Genomic DNA, 21,709 nt, shown 5'->3' on the forward strand with positions numbered 1-21,709 from the left:
AGGTGTTAGGATGCAATGCAATGTAGGGTGGGCTGGTTTTTAATACACAGCAATTAGTGGAGCGTTATGGGTGAAGTTTTCCACTTGCTACTAAAGCCCACATTGCTTCCACTCTGTGCAGATGTAAATGTACACAGTCAGATGGGAGAGGGCAGAGAGAAACACACTGGTGTGGATTCTGAAATGAACACACATATCCACATAATCAATCCCTTTCTGGACTGCTTAGAACAGCAGTTTTACTGAACAAAAGAGACTAAACTCTGACTAATTCACGTGTAAACTAATTTATGGTACCCAGAACTAAGAACTGCTGAGTACCTGCTGTGATCTTCCATGTGACAGAGGCCCTGGACTTTGAAATTCATCCTCATTTGAGTAGAGCAGTCCAGACACCCAAGGGTCAAAACCTCAAGCGCTGCAGAATCCTACATAACTTTTAATCACTTACTTCATTGTGCTATTGCCTTCATTTACAAACACACATATAAACTTCACCCAGAGTTTGTCTAGCTCTAATTGCCAGCCCAGCATCTCATTAGACCTTTGTCTGTCAGCATAAAGAGCCTGCTGCTCGTTTGTGTTCCCCACACTGGTACTTAGTGATGGTGACCTTAGCAACCCTTCCCTTTCCCCTGACAAAGCCTAAGGCATCAAAGCTTTCAGGGCTGCTTTGCTTGGCAGCCAGGCCCTTGGCTGCACACAGCCTGCTCTCCTGCTTCCCAGAGCCTTTGGGGCTGCTGTTACCTCCTCTGGTGAAGGTGGAGGTAAATCTGACATCCTTACTCCTGCTCAGGAGGAACCTGATTCTTAAACACACCAGCAGCCCTTTGCCCTGCTGTGTTTGCAGAGCTCTCTCACACAAGCCCACTCAGCTTGCTTTGGAGCATCACTGTTTCCAGCAGCATTTCCCCAAGCACTTTCTGCTTCCTTGTCCTTGCTCCGTGGTTTATGTTTGGCCACATTAAAGGACCTGCTCTTGCACCAGAGTACCAAGTAAATCAGGGGGGGCTGTGACAGTGAACCACTCAGTTCTTAGTCTCCCAGATACAACTTTTGAGAACCTGATCAGTGAGAAAAGCATGTGCCCACATAGGCCACTGGTAAAACAAACAAATAAATAAAGAGCACAAGGCAGATCCTTTTGCTGTCTATCTAACAATGATAAATCCACTTATAATTACATCCTGAAAGGCAGTTCTTACTCCACTAATTGCATACCACGTCAATTCTGCACAATTCTTGTTCCTTAATCATAGTGTCATGTAGCAGCATGCCAAATGCTTCACTGACATCCACATACACTATATCATCCAAACTTGTAGCTTCATAGAAAACATTTCAATTAGTTGACATAATCTATTACAGCAGCCCATATTGCTGATGTACACATTGCTCAGCATTAATTCTCATTTATTCCTTTATTGAGCAGGTCTGGGACTGCATGTCCTGTTCTACCTCAATCAATGTCAGATTGCCAGGATTAGAAATATCTGACTTTTTTTTGCCCCCTTTACCCTAATACCTACACATCTATGATCTCTCAGACCTTTAGAACTTTCCCATGTTCTCAGGTTTATAGAAAGCCAACGTTAAAATTCCTCAATGAGCTCTCTTTACACTGCTACCAGTGAGATATTTGGGGCTGCAGGGGTAAAAAGAACCCTGCTTTGATATCTGGTTTTTTAATGGGTTTAAAGAGCCCATCATTATCTAACTCCCATGCAGCTAGAAGGAATGGTATCAAGAAGTCCAAGGCATTAAAAAAATTCACATAAAATAACACAGAATGGCATTGACCTCTTCTTCCCCAGGCTGTGATATTTTCTAACTGCAGTTTACAGATCTCCCCATTGTTGAACACTTCAGGCTTCTAGTCAAGCATTCTCCTGAGCAATGTGTTTGTTTCAAACTAGAAACTAAGCATTTTCCATAAAGGTATTCAAAAACCTGGGCTAAAAGACTCGTGGGGTTCTTATGAACTGGTAGTGCTCTCCCATAAAATTCTAAAATGTCTGGATTTGATTATGAATTGCTCTGGATTCCTGGGCTAGCACCCCACTCATTAAACTTGTCCTGTGTGTGCACTTACATGAAGTAGGTGGCAATCTCCAGTTTGCTAAGTGTCTAGGAATCAGTTGTGCCCTTCCTGAAGATAAACTCCCACTGATTTCAAAATTAGCAGGCAAAATTTCTGGTTTCATTTCCCAATCTCTGAAAGGAAAGAAACCTCTTAGACAAAAGGGAATTTAAACACCCAGTGCAGAATATATTAAATTTTCCAGATGCAGCTGAGGTCTGAAATGCAGGAGTTAGAGAAAGTGAATTCATGAGCCTTTAGAGAGACTTGGCAATCTTCATCCCATTTGTTCTCTTTAAGATCTCTTGAGAGCATCTCACAAAATCCTATGTCACACCAAAACCAGTTCAAAGCCAGTGCACAGTGAATCAGCTCCTTCAATCACTAAACCACAGAATATATAATGATGAGATGCACGAGGATCTAAAGCAGTTCTGGTCACTCCCAGGCTGCCTCAGATCCCACTTGTGCAAGACATCCCCATTCAGAAATAAAATTTAAAAGTCAATGACATTTTAGCATGTGATAAAAATGAAGGATGTGCCTGAACACATGCTCTTGCCCCACAAAGGAAGGTGCTTGTAGCAAGCTTGGAAGAGCCATTTGAAAGCTTAAAAAACATTTTTTTTCTCTCTGTGGAAGAATTCCCTGCACAAAAAGCAAAATAGTGGGCTAGATTTGCCTCTTACTGTCATCATGGCTAATCTCTAGTGACTCCACAGTTGTCACAAGGAAAATTAATCCATGTTTAGAGAGATGTAGCATAGAAATCTAGACCACTACATCTCTCTCTTGCTGTGTTTACAATAACAGACCAATAAATGAGTATTTGTGATGGGGTGCTGCTTTTTTAATCTGTTTGCTGGAGTACCATAGGATTTGTTTGATTTGATGAGTTAGTTATTAGTGGATTTACAGATTGCACATGATTAGCCAGCACATTCTGGGTTTTTTATTTTTTCTCTCTGTTTCTATGCAGAGAAGCAATTTTGACTTCTAAAGCAAAACCAGGGCATCCTCAGTATTTTTTGATGTAGGTGAGCATCTTCCATTCACAGAATCCCTGCGTGGCTCTGAACTACTTACACAAAGTGCCAAAAACCTAAAGGATTGCATAATGCAGGAAAGAGGCTATGAATGAACGTCATTCATACTCCTCGCCTACAGCAGGCTGTGGATCTTCATGGCATCTCCTATTCATTTGCTTCAGTTTTGCATGAATGGCTGAAAATGGGCCACAAATCATTCACTACCCATCAACTCATCCCCCTGGAACTGCTCAGTGCCTGCCTGATGGGACCAGGAGCACAGCAAGGACTGCTGCCCATCAAGCACAGGTAGAAAATGCAGCACTTCTCAGTGGATGTTTGCATCCCACCCTCAGGAACAGCAAGGAAAACACGGGCAAAATCCAGACAACTAAATCCAAATCTACCATCTTCCAGGGCTGGTACTTTTTCTATAACCCTGCCGAGCTTTTAGGAACTATGGGGATTTGCTCAAGCATCTCAGCCTAGCAGGGTTGATGAGCTCAGTACTTAGCTTAAATGAGAGCCTAAGAGGAGTCCAAAAGCTGGTATTCCTGTCATCTCCACACCTCCCTAGGATTTTCCAGAATGGCCAGTGCATCCTACCCAGCACAAAATGCCCCTGGCAGGGGTTCTAGAAGTCTGGCACTTTGTGAATGTCCAAGTGCTTCTCTTCTAGCCAACAAAAACATATGGGAACCTCATCCTTTCCTAATTTTTAAAGGCCACAAAGAGACATGAACTGCCTTTCCCTGACCTAACTCTTATATAGGTCAGATGAGCACCAGCCCTGAACTGGAAGTCATGTAATCATGTTAGGACAGCAAAGAGCCTGAGCTAATAAACCCAGCCTTTCAAAGAGCTTATTGGTTTGGGCTCAGTGCCATGCTGAGGTTAACAAGGTAAAAACCCGTTTAACAAAGGAGACATATTTGACCAACCACAGTCAGGTCAATCATTTAAGATTTAAGCATTCCCTCCAGAGGTATTTACCCAGTCGGTGCACGTTGCTTATAGTTGATTCTGTACCTTCTGATGCTGCTTTAAATTATATCTCCCAAATCAAATTAGAGTAGAAGAAGCTTTCCTATTTCCTTATTGCAGTTGACGATGGCACGTGGGGTCAGCATTTATTCTGAATTCACATGAGAGAATCCTGAATCACCTATTATACCCAGGAAGAGAATCTGTAGCTCAAAATATGAATTCCCTTTCTTTCCAAGGTTAAACTAGATCAGCCAGAGTATTCTCCCCCTTATTGAGAACATGTGTGTACGTGTGTGTTTATCAGCACTGCATTTTATACACTACTTCATTCAAACCAATATACACTCCAGGTTTTATGGTGTATTTTGGCTCAAGTGTGATTGCTAGGACAGTGTTTACAGCAATATTCAGCGTGTTCTGCATAGCCCTGCCCATCAATCAACACTGTAATAAAGCAGAAAGGGAAATCACTGGAAAAGCAGCAGAGCTGCTGAATTCAAGCCATTCAAAACCAGCATGGAGACAAATGCAAATGGGTCAAAGTAGCCATTTACCTGTTGTTTAAAGGGAAAAAAAAATTTAAAAAAAAGTATATACATGCTGCATTATGGTTTGCCTTAAAAATATACCATGGGCTCCAAAGTGTTAATTTTTTCCTGCCTATTTTCTCTGGGTTAGTGTTTCAAGATGACTGCTGCTCCATATAGATTTATATTATGTATGTGTTTATTCACACATCTCTAAGTCAACAGGAAAGGCAGACCAGAATACCAAATCTATCATTAAATCTACATGCTGGCACCTACAAAAAGCAGCAGGACTTCATTTTTTTCTGGCTAAGACTGAAGGGATAAATTGAAAGAATGAACAAACAAACAAGCCATGCTCATCCTTAAAATACACACACAAAGCAAGGGAGGCAGAGAGAAGGGGAAAAGAAGATGGCTTGTAAGGTTGTTGGCTTTCAGGCTTGTCTAACAGATCAGGAATAAGTTTAAGGGCAGTATAATCTCTGAATCTTTCTGGCTGTCACATGGGTTTGCTGACAAACACTGGGGTTCAAAAGCCCCAGCACTGGCTTGGCTCTGAAGCAGCATGTGCTGTTCCCAATTCAGACACTGGAGTGTGATGCAGCTTCCAGCCCTCACCCAACTTGAATATCCAGGCTCAGCCTCACAGTTTGTATTCTCTCCCCCACTGTGAAGAAGTGCTTCACAGTGTCAGGGTGTATCACCCTGCAATCCTAATCTTAGACAGAATTAGCACCTCTAGACACTACTGTAAAACGAATGGTGATGATGATATTGATGAATTATCACTCATTTGGTTGGTTGCTTTTAATTTTGCTTATTCTAGATCATAAAGAATTAGCATAAAAATCAAACTAGGATAAAATTTGCGTACCCAGGGCCTCACACTTCCTCCCACTGAAGTCAGTAGGACTTGAATGGAAATTGAAGGAGGCTCTGAAACGAATTGAAGGTAGGTGCCTAGGCAGTGCCCTGCCAGGGGTCACAGCAACACCCAGTGTGTGACAGTCACCCCCAGTGAACCCATCAGACTGTGAAGGAAAGCCAATCAACAGAGCTGGGACTGCAGACAATGCAGGCAGGGCAAAGAAGTGCTCAGTGTGAAAATGAAACTGAGGAGAGATGTTCTTAGCCCATTAAGAGCTATAATGAAATACTGCATCTTGAGTTTGTTGCTGTTAGAAGGAAGCCAGGAAACGAGCAAGAATTCATTATAAAGCTGCTCAAGACCAAAACATGAATCATTGGGTTCTAAAAAAACCCAGTTGTCTAGAGAACGGCATAGATGAAAATGAATGGAATCTCTTTAAATTACTCTCTGTATAAAGTCTTTCACATTCATCCTTTCTGGCTTTCTGATTAGTATCTTTCTGGGATGTGGGTTTTTAAATAATTCCACACCACACTCCCAGCTTCTGCAATCAAAACACTGAAATGGCTCTTGATTCTGCATTTTTCATCTTCATTTACAGGGAAAAATGTCTTCTGCAGGAAGAAACTTGAACACCTACTGTCCTACCCATCTACTGGATATCCCCAAAAGTGTATGCTGGAGGCTCAGTAATCAAATGAGATTAAGATTCCCTCATCACTTTACAAATAAGGGGACTTTTGTATGTTACTGCTGCATAAAGGAGGATTAAATCTCCTCTGGAAAGCCCTCAAGATCACTGAAGTGCTGAAAAGCTGGGACCTTTCTGATCTCAGCATCCCTGACAGGAAAGCAAAAAACCCCAAATCCTACATAACAAATTGAGAAGCCTTCTCTGCAAACCCAGACAGGAATACCTGAAAGGAAAACATGACAGCAAAACACAGCCTCTGGCTGTTTTGTTCATGCTCTGACCAGGTTCCTGAGAAAAGGGGGCTTGTGTGACCACGTGGTGTGCTTATCTACACCCATCCCTCGCACCAACCCCTTCCCAGCTATTTCTGAGCCCTCTAGCTAGTACAGTTTCCATGTGACAAGCTCCACTGAAGGAGCAGCAGCCCTGGGAACTGAACTGGTTTCAGTCATGGGGGAAACCACCTCAAAGCTGAAAACTTGCCATGTTGTAAGAACCAGAAAAACACAACTTGAGTTAATTTCTTACTAGATGTGAACCTCAACAGACCAAAGAAATCCAACCACGAGATACAAGTCTGTTGAAAAATCTGTTCCCTTATCTCACAGCTGGCTGGCTGGGACCATCCCTATGGCAGGAGTTTTGCTAAAAAAGATATTGCACTGGTTATTCTGTTAACCAAGACTGCTTGGAGAAGCATAAGAAAGAAAAAAAAAAAATCAAGAAAAATCAGAAACCACACAAGATTGCCTAAGACCTTGGGCCTCTCATAGGAACATGTCCCACTCATGACTGCTTGAGTGGATTTTACAAGACTTACTGTGATGACATCCAAAATTTATTACAGCTTTTACAACAAGACCATGTCTAGTAAATAGTGATGTAGTGACAATATTTACTTGCCTGGATTTAGCTTCTTTAGCTTCTTAGGGCACATAAATATACTTTTGTGCTTTAAGAACAGCCATAGCTGCCTACTAAATCTTGAATAATACAAGGCAGCTTTGTAGACCTTTAAACACATGTACCAACTTGGTTCTGTCTCCTTCACAAATCTGCTTCCCTACTACCTGCACAGTCAGTCCCAAGGCCCTGCTCATCTTCCATCAACCTGAGCTTCTAAAATGAAACTGTTTGGAAATCATACTTTTAAACTCCTATGCTTTCTGAGAATGGAATTTCAGAAAGTGGCCAAGTTTTTTTTCCCCACCTCCTCACAAAACAAACGGAAAACCTTATCTGTCTTCCTTGGTACATGCATGATGAATTTTGTACAACTTCATTTGAAAACCAATTTATTGACCATAGGTGCAAAAACCCAACTGAAAAAAAATCAAATTGCAGATTTCTGATAAGCACTGAACAAGGCATTTTTCTGGTGTAACAGTTTAAAAAGACAATCTAAAAGAATGTTAGAGTAAAATAGGAATAGCTGGAAAACACTAGCAATATTTTATGTTGCAGTTTTTAGGGAGCCAGATTTGAAGCATCTTGAAGTGTCCTGAGTTCCAGAAAGCAGCCTGAGTCTGATGTCAGAAAATCAGACCCCTTGAAGTGCCTCATGCTCATGTCGTTGACCACTTCACAGGTAAAAATAATTCCTTGCACACACACACTGTGCCCGCTGATATCCTGGTTACCAATATTAAACAAGCACATGGGGATACCTTGCCAAGTAACGTGACTGCATTTGAAATACCCCAATCCAACCAGGAGCAGCCATAAAACCGGGTCAGAGCCCAGCCCTGCTGTCTGTGTCACGCCAAAATCTGCCTCAGCTCCTGGGGGCTGCCCCAGCAGCCTCCCAGCCCGATGCTGGCATTGTGATTCCTCTGCCATGGGGCTCCTGGAGCTTACTCAGGGAGCTGGGGCAGAAAGGAGGGGAGACTGTCCAGGACCACCTTCCCCAGCTACCCAGACTAGCCCTGGCCCTCCCAGAAAAGCCTGACCTACCAGCCCCAAAATTCACACTCCCTACCCCAAGGCAGGGCACACTAGCCAGACCAAACACTTCAACTTCCAAGGAGGACTGATGTCAGACAAGCAAATCCATTATGACTGCACCAAGAAATAAAACAAAACAAAACAACAAAATAAACCCCTACTTAAATGCTAGTTTTCCTACATTTTACAGTATCCCCTGTACGCCACAAAGGGCTCAGGCTATTTCCACATTCAGTTTTGCTGTTGCTGTTCTTATAAAAACACATTGTTCTTTCCCTGTGACATTTCTTCATATCTTTGAAAGAATACTCTCTGCTACCACAAAATATTTGGCTTGAATCCTCCAGTGAGGAGGAGCCAAGGGTTTGGCTCATGTTTTAAAAACAAAAGAAATATTACCCTAAGCATAAAACAAATGAGTGCAACTGTAACAGTAGATGGAGATAGAGCTCCTAGCACAACCTATGAATAATTCCAAGTCCTATTAGAAGTAACACAGCTTTCTGAATTTCCCTAGAAAACAGCATGTCATGATTAGGTTCCAGCTTGACTGAAATGCAAAATACCACTTTTTTTCAAAGACAGAACTGAACAAAAGACAATATGTAGTGCAACAACTAAATTGCAAAGCAGATCCACTTACAATCCCAAATTGTGGAAGACAATGTGTGTACACACAAGAACAGAGATATTAAAAGAGGGCTCTTACCTCCGTCCCCAGATCCTGAGCCGGCGTCTGAGAAAAGAACAGAAAGAAATTTACATTCATGTGCTCCAGGATGTGCTGTGAGCATGCAAAGCAAGGCTTCAGTGAAGTGTACTACAGTGTACCTCACGTTTGATGGCATCCCTGGGTAAATTACAGAGATCTAATCTGAATGTAATTCACTCAAGCCATCTTTCTTGTGTCTCCATTTTTTTTTTCTTTAAAGTCTCTCTATCAGATGAAAATCATGTAAGCCACAGAATGCTGCAATGTCCTTAGAAGTCTCTGCCCTGTTTTGTTGTACTTAGACCGATAAATCTTTGCTCCCAACAGTACTACAAAGTTACTCCACTTGGTCACTACTAAATCCTCACCAAGCAGAAATTTTAAAACCCATTTGTTTGAGGAGGGAGCAATTGCAAATTTGTATCATTGTCTTTGGAAAACAGGACATCTCATCAAATTATAACTAGCTGGAATAAACCATTAAATTACTATTATTCAAAGTTTTCAGGTAAATTATTAAAATGCCATTTTTCTAAAGGTTGTTGCTGCGTTTCAAAACTGAGCGCTTTCTTTCTCCTCTGCTCAACATTTTGTTGGCTGGAATGATGAGAGTCACAAATTCAGAAAGTGCAACATCACAAAATTGCCAAGCCCAGAGCTTCAGGAAGAAACTTTCTAAGCAAGGCAAAGCAAGGAAATGCACACATGTAGGGTTATCAAAAATAATGCCTAAGAGGAGTTGCTTCTGCAGGGAAGGGAGGGAGGCTGCCATCCTATCCTCCCCCTTAGTGGAAGAGTTATGCATTTATCAGCACCAAGATTAATAGAAAGAGTTTGGAAAAGCTGCTTTGGGATCAAAGTACCCTGTGAACTGTTAGATCTCATTTACTGACAGCGAGGTCTGGTGGATCTGAACTTGCACATGCCATCACTGCTCAAAATTAAGAAAGAAAAGGAAAATCTTTGCTAAATAATCGGCTACAAGAATTGCTTTGAATGGCAGATTTAGGCAGCAAGGCCGCAAAGGCCAGATGCAAAAGGTGGCTGAAGAGGGGAGCAGAAATAACAGTGTTTTCCCAGTAAATATGTCCTGAATTTTGTCCAAATCTCATCTTTTGTCCTGATGCTCTTTCCCACAGGAGCTACTGAGGACAGAGGCAAGAAGGGTGTCTGCACTGCAGTGCCCCCGTGGCTTTGGGAAGCGCTGCTTTTCCAGGCGTGCCAGATCTCCCCAGCACAGAGGGAGAAATGAATACCTGCTGTCACCTGCCTGCCACAGGGAGCTGCCACCCTGCCTGCAGGAAAAGGACCTCGTGTTTCTCCTCCTGCCCTACCCTTCAGGGCCCAGGCCCCTGCCAGGCAGGGCTGCTCACTGACACCTCCCCCAGGAGCCCAGGTCTCTGCTGGGGGCTCTTGAGCACCCTCTGTCTCTGCCCCATCCCATAGAGAAAACCTAAGGAAAATGCCTGCTCCCTTCTCCATTGAGCTCCTCCTTGGGAGAAGGAAAAAGAGACCACAGACCTTGATCGAGACTTCAGGAAAAAATGGGTTTTTTTCTCTTCTCTGTTTCTGAAATCCACAATGTATTTCAAGAGAACGCTGCCAACACAATCGTTGCCAGCAGGCATGCAAGTTTCAGAGAAGTTGTAGCAATGAGTTGAAATTATCCCTTTAATCAAAAAGTTTGAACCAAAAAAGACCAGTTGCTGTGCTGGGAGAATTTACTAAGTTGAACAAATCCTACACCACAGTAGGTTTTGTCAGCCCGAGCTCCATTTAATACCAATTTATGGACAAAAAAATTGCAGCATATGTTTTTTTCTTCTTGGAAATTGTCAGGTAACAGCTTCAGAGAAGAACAACATTTCCAGAGAAAGGAGTTTATTTTCTCTCAGGTGTATGAAACATGAAATTACAGCACTGAAAAAAAAGTTTGTCTAATGTACTTTTTATTGACTCCTCCATCCTCAGCCAAGAAAAAATTCTGCTTTAAGTTTAAAGAACTCTCTCAAGAACAAAGGCTTACTCCCGCTCTTTTCAAGTTAACTTCACTGCCCACCTCTAACAGATACCGAGCACGAAAGAAAAACATCAAGAACTCCTGCACATAAGCAACTCTGTTTTCCTGACAGATTTTGCTCATTCACCTTTCTAGCTGTTTTCATACAAGCTGAGACATAAACAGCTCATGAGGCTCAGAGTTGAGCAAAGCTGTCTCACACGCCAGTCAGTTTTCACAAGTCCAGAATGAAACACATTCATGTGGCACAGACCTGTTCATTATGTGTGCTTTGGACTAAATCTTCAGCTGGTATGAATTGGCAGGACTCATTACAAGCAGTGGTCTGTTGAATCATACCAGCTGGGGATGTGGCCCTACAAGGATAAGGAAAAACCTAAGAAACTGGATTGCAGGCAATAATGCTCCAGTTCTCTCTCTCTCCAGATTATGGAGAGGTTTGTGGTAATCCAGATGCCCATTTATCAGACATCTGCTCACTTAATCTGCTACCAGTTCACTTGTCATAACAGCTCAGAAGTGTAGGCAGGGCACAGGATGATCAGGGGCACAAGACACAAATTAAAAAATAAATTTACTTCTGAGCTGAACTCTTCCAAACAGCGCCAGGGGTACCGTGAGCCTATAGTAAATAACTTAAACTGGAAGGATGGCAGCGACTCCTCATGCCCCAAACTGCAAAGAATGAACCAGTAATGAATTCAAAGCAAGAATTCCAGTGGTTTCTGCCATCCATGGGCTGCTTTCCTGGGGGGCGTGGAGCGAGTTATACGTACCAGTGGCACACGATCCCTCGGACACCAGCAGGATTTCACTCTGCTGCTTGCAGGCAGCCTGTTTCAAGTAGCACTCGTTCTGGTAGGTGTCACCATTGGAGCCACACACGGGCACGTAGTCATTGTTGCACTGGTGGGAAGGGACAGAGCGGCAGCGTTAGTCACACGGGCAGTGGGCACAGCACCCAGCTGGGTGCCCCCACACACACACACCCTGCTCCCTGCCAGCACTCAAACCCCGGGGAAACAACAGCCAGACACAATCCTCTCCCACCCCTACAGCTGCCAAGGGAGAGGGAGGGGTATTTTTAAAAAGAAAAATCAGATCTGAAGAGATTAGGGAAAGGTAATCTGAATGGGCAAAGGGCTCATTAAGTGCCCCCAAGAGGTCTCTGACTGCCAGCAGGAGCAGGCAGCATTCCCAGGGAAGGAATACGGGCAAGGCAAATGACTCCTCACATCTGCAAGAGCAGCTCCTGTGTTTCCATTGGATGGCTCCAGACAAACAGTAATGAACAGGCTCTCTCTTCCCTCCTCCTGCACACCCGCAGTGCCACGGAGCTCTGCACACACACAGGTGCGCTCTGCCCAAGTACTGACTGGACAGAGGGAAATCATTTCTGAGACACCAATGATCAAAGCCCATCCCTCTTTCTGCACAGACAGTTCTGTTCCCTTTCCTGTTCCTTTCTGCAGGCTGCAGCTGGGATACTCCACAAAGGTCTGAGCTCTCCCCACGGTGGCCAGTGGGCAGGAGTGGCAGCACTGCAGCGAACTCAGCCAGTGCAGAAGTTTCTCATACCACGCACCCCTGCTTTGGTTCAAACTCCTGCTGAGCTCTGCTTGAGCTCCTCTACCACTGGAAGCCAGTTTTGCCCCTTCTTGTTCATTTAAAAAAAATAATAACTTCATTTTATACTGAAAATTGGGCAACCTACCGGGTGCAGTTATCACAAGATAATCGTGCTTGGAGGCTTAGAAATACTTGGATGTGCCCTGTACATGGCAATTATACCAGGGATATGATTATCTCGTGATTACCCTACTCCTGGAATGCCTCATTGTTTAATTAGAACAAATGGAATGATCACAATTATTATTTACACATCCTCACCTCTTTTTACCCAAGTAAAAATTTAGAAGAAATCATACATCCTTTTTAGCTGTATTATTTCACAATGAATCTGAGGTGTGTTCGTTGGGCACAATGTAAAACGCAGAACTGAAATATCAGGGATATTAACATCAAAAATGCTTTAAACTGAATGACTACAGAAGTGATTAACACAAACAATTGCATAGATTGCATTAATTGCAGGCCTCCACACAGAGCAGCTGCCAAGAAATTATTCATAGTTGGTCAGAGTGACATTTTGATTGGGCCAAAACAAATGACATTTTCCTTTTGCATTGTATTCTCTTCAATCTTCCCAAGATGTTGCCCACCCCCAGCACCCTCTTCCCTCAGAACAAGGAAGAAAAACAGCAGCCACAACACTAGAAATCCTCTCCTTTTGCTCCTCACGGTGGGTTCCTCCATGCAGAGATTTTAAACTGTTGATTAAAAATGTTTCTAGGCTATTTTCACCATTATGTTCAAAATCTGAGCAATGTTTCAAGCATAAAATGCCAACTTCATCCAGAAGCTCAACAGCAATTGCTGGAGGCTGATCTGGAATACATAACCAGGACAATTAACACAATCGTGTGTGTTTTTTAAAGCATGAAGCATCAAATCATGCTTGCTTTAGGTGTAATATCTGCTTGTCACCCAAGGATTTGTGAGGAATTTGGCCTGGAGTATCTCAGCAGGCTTTGTTACATGTAGAAACAAGGTTGGATTCTTTGCCCAAGAACCACAGTAGTGGCAACTTCTCTGCCTGAGAAACACAAAGGCGGCTCCCGGGCTGGTTTGGCCCAGAGCAAGGGATGATCTTCGACACAGACTCAGCTGCAGATCTGAAAGGCCAGACAGCCCCACATAAATGGTGAAATCCCAAACCACAGGAAGGAGTGCTATAAGCAAGGCTGGAACTTCTTACAAAGCTTGCCAATTTTAAAATGCATTTGAGAGACACCAGGATCCCACAAAGTCTTAGTCCACGCTTCCCACCGGCATCTTTGAAAAACCAGGACCCAGATGGAAAAGGCAGGAGCCATAAGGAGCAAAGGAAGGGATATCTTCCATATGGATCCTGCCTTGGCTTTGAGCTGGAAATGTAGTGGAAGTTACCCAGCAAAGAAGACCACCAATGAGAGGGTTGTGAAATCAGTCACCAGGTGGTTCCTAACCCACTAGAGCTAGACTGTTGTGTTTGCCCATGCTGAACCCCATGCTCACAGCTCATCACGAGCACAAAATACTTCCTGCTAGTGCTGGAGAACATCAGGTGTTGAATGTCAGTTCTGTCAGCCTAGTGACATGTTTTTGCCATTGGTTTAGGGCTCAACAGACCAGGCCCTAGATATAAGAATGATTGTTCACTCCCAAGAAAGCCACAGCACAGCGCCACAGTGTCCACTTCTCTCTTATACATGCCAGTTTTTAAAATACAACCTTAGAGCAGGGAAAGGGATTCATGCAATTCTATCAAGTGTCTGCCAAAGGCTGCCTTCCTCAGCACCTTGAGTGTCCCCTGCCACAACCAGGGACAAACCAATTTTGCCTTTGGTGACAGACCACTGAGCCTTTGGATCAGTGCTGAGCACTGAAAACAGGTGGTTTGTTGCCTAAAGATAATGGCAACCTGTGTAACTCCTCCTCCTGGTAACACTGTTAAAAAAAAGCATGACCCCCTCCTACTTTCATGGATTATCTGCTCCCAAAATGCCACCCACATCCTGAACGGAGTAGCACAAATATATATTCCAGAAATATAACAAAGCTGGGAGTTGGACAGGTGATGCTGCAGCTCCACAAACACTGAAGCATGTGGAAGACTCAACATGCATGAAAACAGGGTTCCTTCCTCCCATAAAAAACAGTGACTGTCCACAGGCTTGGTGACTCAAGAGAAAAGACACTGAAGGAAATGCCCAGTATATTATTTTGATATGTTCATGAAACGTAAGAGGGAAGAGCCCAGCTGCCAGACCTATGGCTTTGGGCAAACAGGTACAGACCCCAGCAAGCCATGTCTCCAACCACACGCCTGCTCTCCGCCTTCTGCTGGACCCACTGACTCCAAGGGAAGGAAGGGCTGGTGGTTTCCCACATGCTCAGCCTTCCTGCTGGAGCCAGCACTGCCCCAGTGCCTCCCCTCCCTGCCAGCACCGAAGTCTGGGCTCGTCCTGTACAGGGGATGGGTCTGCATCTCCTGGTCAGAGCGGGACATGGTGTTTTTCAACAAAATACATGTCTCATTGAGAGGTGTCACAGTAGACTGTGGCAAAAGAACCAGATAACGTGAGCCTTTTTCTTAGCCCATGACCGCTGGCTCTCAAGGGTTTGGAACTTGGGCATTTTCAAAGCAGTTTGATCATATTCATCCTTTCAAATAAAGAGAAATTAATTTTAACTCCACTTGGGCAGACATGAGCATCTGTAATTCTGGTTTGAACAAACCCAAACAAAGACTGCAGAAGCCCTGCTCTCCACTTTCATGTTCTCAGTCCCTCAAGACACAGGCTGGTCAGCCCAAAACTCTTCATCAGGACGGAGACAAAATGAGCTCTCTATCCTTGTCTAGTCTCTCAAATTTCTGAAGAAGACATAAAACACTGTTACAGTGATGAGGGGTCTGCTATTGATTTGCTCACTACCATCACAAAGAGCTGTCACTGAAATGGGAGCCCTGAATTCTGACGGGGGTCCCTTTTACTCATGACATAAATTACACCTGGCCAGCTCTGCCTCACATAGCCAGCATCAGACACCACACTAGAAATTAATTTTCTACTCCAGTGGCATATCTTTTTGGCTTGTCACACTGCCCACTGATGTTACAAGAGAAGCTAACATCCCCCCAAGCTCTGCCTGTATCAAAGCGCTCGTGTCTGACTACAGAAGCCCCCGGCACCACAGCGCCCTTGGCAGCGCTGGCACGGCATCAGCCACAGGTAATTTGCCCTCCAAGGTCACAGTCAGCCCTGCAGCTCCACTGAGGGCTCACAGCAAGACACAGAGCTCTGAGGGCCTGATCCAAAGGCCACTGAAACCAAAGACTGCTGTTGATTTCGACCCATCTCTTAGTGATTGGGCCCACAATCACCCAACTCATTCTTTTGATCTTATTTACACACTCATATACCAATTACCTGATTTCCTTGAATCTGTTTCAACTGCCCCCTACAGAACTGCAAAACTCAGTGTACTTACAGTGTTCACCTCTGGAAGAGGGGACCACACAGCCTGGAGAGGTTTACCTAGCTTCATTTACCCCAAATCAGCAGGGATCAGCACCCCACCTTGGGAAAACAGTGCTCCCAATGCCTTCTTCCCTGCCAATAGCAACATCTGGATTTGCACCCTCCAGGCTACAAGTTCACTGCTTTATGCCAAATGGCAACACCAAACAGGGACCAAGGACAAGACCCAAGCACTCTCAGTGGCTGCTCTCAGTTCCCAAGGCTCATGGCACGACACCTGCCCTGGTTTGCCACCAGGCAATGGGACAAGCCACAGGCATTTCACTGTCTTACAGATTTTTCCTAGAAAGAGAAAACAGACTGGACCATAACCCTTGTATCACTGCATATGCTGAGCCAAGGCAAATACTCAAACCAGCATTCTCACGCTGCATTTCTCATTGCATGCAAACTCCAAATGGAACAAAAGACTCCCATGGTTAATATGAATTCCCTCCCAACATGGGAAACACAAGCGTTTAAGAACTATTGTCTTGCTCTCATTAGAGAAAATTCCTTCTCCGTTTAAAATGAAGAAACTTATCACTTGGGTTTTGACTCCAAAGGCACTTTTGGCTCTAGAAATATAAACGATACTTGCAATGCTTTAACGTGAATGGTCTATCAAAGCTCAATATTAAGAGTCATAACAGATGTGCACAATCTTGAGCGGTGCACTGTCTGGCCTTCTCAACTGTAAACACTCAAATCAGCATTGTAAGTTTCACAACTTCACCAATCCACATGAAAATGCAGAAAAACATTGGGGCATAAACACGCATACAACCCTGTGCTGGTAGATGCTTTAAACTCCTTCAATTTGTGCGGTTTCTATTCAGGTCATTATTTAAAGAACAGCTGTTTTGCGAGTTAGCTAAAACATTAAATGGAATCCTTCATAATGAAATCATCTGACTTTGAGAAAGGCTGAGGTTTAGACGTAGCTGAGAGAGGAAGAGAAAAGAAATAGAAGGAAAACCCCTTACTACTCAGTAATAGCTCTCCTAAAACTATATGAAACCTAAAGGAAGTTCATCATTTTGGAACAGAGGGATTGCTCCTTAATCTGATCAGCTGAGCAGATAAACAGACAGAAGCATTGTCACTATGCAGCCCTTCCTGAAAATATTGCATAAGCACATTACAGATCCATTTCTTTAACTAGATCAGAACTCCGAATACAATAAGCCCTGATCTGTATCAGGGATGAATTTAGAAAGGACTCTAAATCCTCGTTAAAAGGGCAGGGATGAAAAATCAGAAATGAGTAACCTGGAGCTGCAGACCCGAAGGGACATTTAAAGCCACAGCATCTGCGTTTTCCCAGAGAAACTTATGTCTTCTTGACACCAGTTGGTTCTCCTGCCAGCTTTTATACACACTGCCAGGTTTTCCCTCTAACTTCTCTGCACACAGAGAAATAAATTGCCAAGTGATAGGTTATAAAGGGAGATCCTTGATTTGTATTCTCATTAGTGAATTAGAGAACGAAATATCAATCTTCTTACCTTGAACTGACAGACACAAGTCACACTGTCTCCAATCCTTAAACACTCCCCATCAAATTTACAGGTATTGGTGTCGCAGAGAAACAGATCATTTTCTCTGTCATCGTAACCTCAAATGCAAAGAGAGGAAAAAGGAAAAAGTCAGCTTTGGTCTAGCAAGAGGAACTATACAGGATGATTGCATTTTAATGCACACAGCAAGATAACCTCGTTGATGAAATTGATAGAGTCCAGATTTCCTTTTGCCCTTCCCTGTCCTCAGCTTTTCACTTTTCCTCTTGTTTCTCCCTTGGTGTTTCTCTCAGTCCTTATTCCCCAGTACCTCATGCACTTTTCGTTTTATTTCATGCACTCGTTTTCCTCAAAAGCCACCCGGTAATTATGCTATTTCATGGCTCTGGGTTGGAAATGCCAACAACTTATCCCCATCCGATCACAAATCTGTTGGACCAAAGTCCAAATTGGAATTTCTCCAGTCCATGACACAACAAAGCCCCCAATAATAAAGACAAACAGGCTGTGTGTTTTCTGTGATGGTCTGCCTGATCCCAATGAAGATTGATGACCGCTAAGTTAACAGGAGAAGTGCCAGGTTCCCCACGAGCCGCTGAGTGAACCGAGCTCTTTGCCTTCATATTCTCCAGGAAAAACCAACAGATCTGACTGAAGATTCAGTTCACGAATACAAGCACGAATTTCAGATTTCGCTATCTGACTTCCCACTCCAACAGCGAGTGGCAAGACACTAAACAAAACGGCTATATCAGACTCCGAACCCATTAAGATCTGAATCCATTGATTTTTTTAAAAAACGTCCCAGTGCTCTTAACCGTATCACTACATGTCCAAAGCGAAGGGCTCACAGCGCAAATTCCCCCCGATCTAACACGTCATGTGCGATGCACGCAGTACCCCCAAAAACGCTCTTCCCCTCGGAAGGCTCCTACAGTCTAATTTCCGAATTATTTTACGTATCGGAGAAGGACCGGCTGCTGACCTACATAGGCAACGCGTTACAAAGGTCAGCCCGATTTTAAGGAGCAGGCAGCGGGTTGCCGGTGTCGCGACGCCGATAGCCCGATCCGCTCTCCGCTGGGCGCGCACGGGAAGAGCCGCCCGCAGGGACGCGCACCCGCGGCCGCGTCTGCCCGCAGCCGCACGCCGAGCGCCCCACGGCACAGCCCGCAGAGCCGCGCTCCGCCGGGGCCGGGGCTCCCTCTCTCCGCCCGGGGAGCCGCCCGCACCGGCGGAGGGCGCGGCCGCCGCTCCCGGCGCCGCGGAGTGCGGAGCAGCCCCGGGGGCTGCGGTCGCACCGGGAAGGGCGGCGAGCCCCGACGCCCGGGACTTTGAGCCTTCGCTCTTCCCGTGCGTTCATTCAGCGGGACGCGGCACCAGCCGCTGAAGTTGCACGCACCGGGCTCGTCCGCGCAACTCCGAGCGCCCGGCGAGGCACGGCGGGGCTGCCGGGCTGCTCGGCGGGGTCGGGCGCGGGGCGCTCCGGCGCTTACCGGAGCAGTTCCAGCCGGTGGGCGTCTGGCAGTCGCTTAAGGAGGTAGGGAAGGCCGCCAGCTTGTCGGGGCGGGCGAGGACGAGCAGCACGGCGGGCAGCAGCAGCCAGCAGCAGCAGTCGCAGAGCGTCCAGCCGCCGCCGCCGCCGCCGCACTGCCGGGGCGGAGAGGGCTCCCAGGGCACCATGACTTCCTAACTCAACTCTCCGGCGGCGGCGTGCCCCCCGGGCGGCGCGGCGGGCGGCAGGGACGGGCGGCGGGGCCGCTGGGCATCCCGGGGCCCCGGCCGGCGGCGGCAGCGGGTCAGCGAGCGGCGGCCGGGCGCTACGCTGGGGCGAGCGGCGGAGCCCGGCGGGGCGGCGCGGGGGTGCGGGCGGCGGCGGGGCGGGGAGCGGCTGCCATAGGGGCCGGGCGGCGGGGAGCGGGGGGAGGGCGCGGAGGGGCCGCCGCCGCGCAGCCGCCGCCGCCGCCGCCTGCCCCGCTCTGCCGCCCGCATCCCTCTGCGCGGGGGAAGCAGCAGGTCCCGGCCCGCCGCGTCACGTGCGCCGCCGCGCCGCCCCCATTGGCCGAGCGGCATGCGGGGCCCGGCGGGCGGGGCCGGCGGAGCCGCTGCGCCCCGCGGCAGCGCCCGGGGCAGGGCCGGGCCGGGCCGGGAGGCAGCGCCGCGGGGAGAGCGGGGCCGCGGGAGGCGCTCCGCACCCCTGCGCCCCCGGGCGCCGTCCCGCCGGTGCGGGGATGCGCCGGCCCCGACGGGGCGCGGGCCGGGCAGCGCCGCGCCTCTCCGCGCCCCTCCGCCCCCCGACATGTGCGCGCACGGCTCCGGCCGGCGCCGAGCCGCAGGTGGCAAGCGCGCCCGCGGGCGGGGACACCCGTGACACCCTCCGCGCACACGGACCGCACACGGACCGCACACGGCCGGGCGCCGCCGAAGTTGCCAGCCGCGCACCCCGGTGCCGGTGTTTAATCACGCGCGGCTGCGACGTTCGGCAAATAAAAGCCCGTCACGACTCTAGGGTCTGGAGCGGGCACAGGGCCGGAGAGGTGACGAGGGGAAGAAACGAGCGCTGCGGGGAAAGCAGGGAGAAGAGAGGGAGGGAAGATCTTGCCCGGCCTCGGCAGGCAGCGGCCAAGGTCTCGGGCTGCGGCTCCATCCCAGCATCCCCGCGACGGAGCCGGAGGAAAATGCACCATCGCTCCGGCACGGCGGGCTCTGCCCCCACGCCTAAGGCTCGCTGGCGGAGCGCAGCCCCGGAGCAGCATCCCGCAGCCTGCAGCCGGCGATGTGCCGCGGGGCTGCGGGAGCCGCCTCCCCCGCTGCGCCCTGCGCCGCGGATCCTCCTCCCTCCTCCTGTCTGGGGCTTCAGTTTTAGCAGGCGCTTGCCAGGACGGTCGGGGGGAGCGCAGCGGCTGTGTCCCCCTCACCCTCCCTCCGCGGCCGGGGCCGGGAGCCGCAGGGCTCGGGGCGGCCCAACTTCTGCCCCTCCTCGGCGATCTCCGGGCCCGCCGCCGCTCGGAGCGAAGCGCCAGAGCCGCCAGGTAAAGCGGAGCCCCTGGGCCCCGAGCGGCGCTTAACGCGCGGCCGTGCTGCCGGCGGCTCGGGCGACAAGGACGCGTTAGATTGGAGAACAACAAAAAGCGATGGGATCGATTTCTGCAGATGGCAGCAGGGAAGCGCTTTCTAAACACGGGCGCTGGACCCCGCGGCCGCCCGTGCCGGTGGGAGCCGCCGGTGCGGCAGGACCGGGGCAGGACCGGGGCTCTGTGCGGATGGCAGGTGTTCGGCAGGCGGGCTGGGCTGGGCTGGGCTGGGCTGGGCTGGCTGGCCCTGCCCCTCCTCCGCCCTCTCCTCCGCCCATGGGGGCAGCTCGGCATCCCCGAGTGCTCCGGCACCGCACGGGCGAGCCACGAGAGCGGGAGCCGCAGGCAGGAGCAGGGTACGGTTCCCTCTGGGCCTGGAGACGCCCGAATGTGTGCGAGGAGACCCTGCTGGAAGTTTACTGTTCCGAAAGAATGACCTTCTTTTCGACCCCTAAGCCCAGAGTCCACACAAATCCTTACACCACTTGTTATCCCTTCATATAGGGGCAGGGTATGCGGGAGCCGAGGAATGCTTCACGCTCAGTTAATTCCCGTCTAGCTTCTCCCTAAGCTCTAAATCAGGTTTTCTTCTGCCTCCTTCCGCCCCTGTACGTCTGTGTCTGCTCTCTGCTCTGCCCACCTGCTGCTACCTGTATTGACCTCTTCTGCCCACCTGTACTCCAGAAGCCTTTGCTACAATTAAAGGGTATCAATCTGCGCATTCCAAGATGTTCTACAGTCCTGATTAAGATCCACACAAATCCGTGCCTACGGTTTCCTATTTACTAATCAGTAAGACCTAAGCAGAAAGAAAATACTAATTTTTACTGCCTGCTAGTGGTTGCACTGAATCTTATCCTTCATCTTCTGTGGGCTTACACAGAGCATCTGCCAGCTGAGCACCTGGTGCCAGATCAATTTTTTTCCTTTCTTTTATCTCTTTACTGCATTTTTTCATGCCATTCAGTTATTTCATACACTACCATGTTCCTTTTATTTCCCCATCCCCTCTTCCTTTCTGTTCTTTTTTTCTTTTTTCTTTTTTTTCTTTTTTTTCCCCCTCATATTCATTATTGCTTGTTAAAGCTCAGCTCTCTGCTTGACATATCACTAAGGTGCTTAAAAA

At 47.5% G+C, this 21,709-nt stretch overlaps 1 protein-coding gene across 1 annotated transcript in view; it reads right to left on the reverse strand.

Annotated features, from left to right (window-relative positions):
- TMEFF2 (transmembrane protein with EGF like and two follistatin like domains 2) overlaps nt 1–19,245 on the reverse strand; it is a 123,584-nt gene extending 104,339 nt beyond the window's left edge. Inside the window, exons 1-4 of the mRNA XM_086898255.1 lie at nt 19,006–19,245; nt 17,498–17,607; nt 11,643–11,772; nt 8,844–8,870 (exon numbers count right to left, since the gene is read on the reverse strand). Coding sequence (XP_086754381.1) covers nt 8,844–8,870; nt 11,643–11,772; nt 17,498–17,607; nt 19,006–19,192 — 454 coding nt within the window. The 5' untranslated portion in view covers nt 19,193–19,245. The remainder of the gene's footprint in view (nt 1–8,843; nt 8,871–11,642; nt 11,773–17,497; nt 17,608–19,005) is intronic.
- Between the last annotated feature and the right edge of the window lie 2,464 nt (nt 19,246–21,709).

Source organism: Cyanistes caeruleus, chromosome 7 (genome assembly GCF_971803275.1).
Source record: "Cyanistes caeruleus chromosome 7, bCyaCae1.hap1.1, whole genome shotgun sequence".
Classification (NCBI taxonomy): Eukaryota; Metazoa; Chordata; class Aves; order Passeriformes; family Paridae; genus Cyanistes; species Cyanistes caeruleus.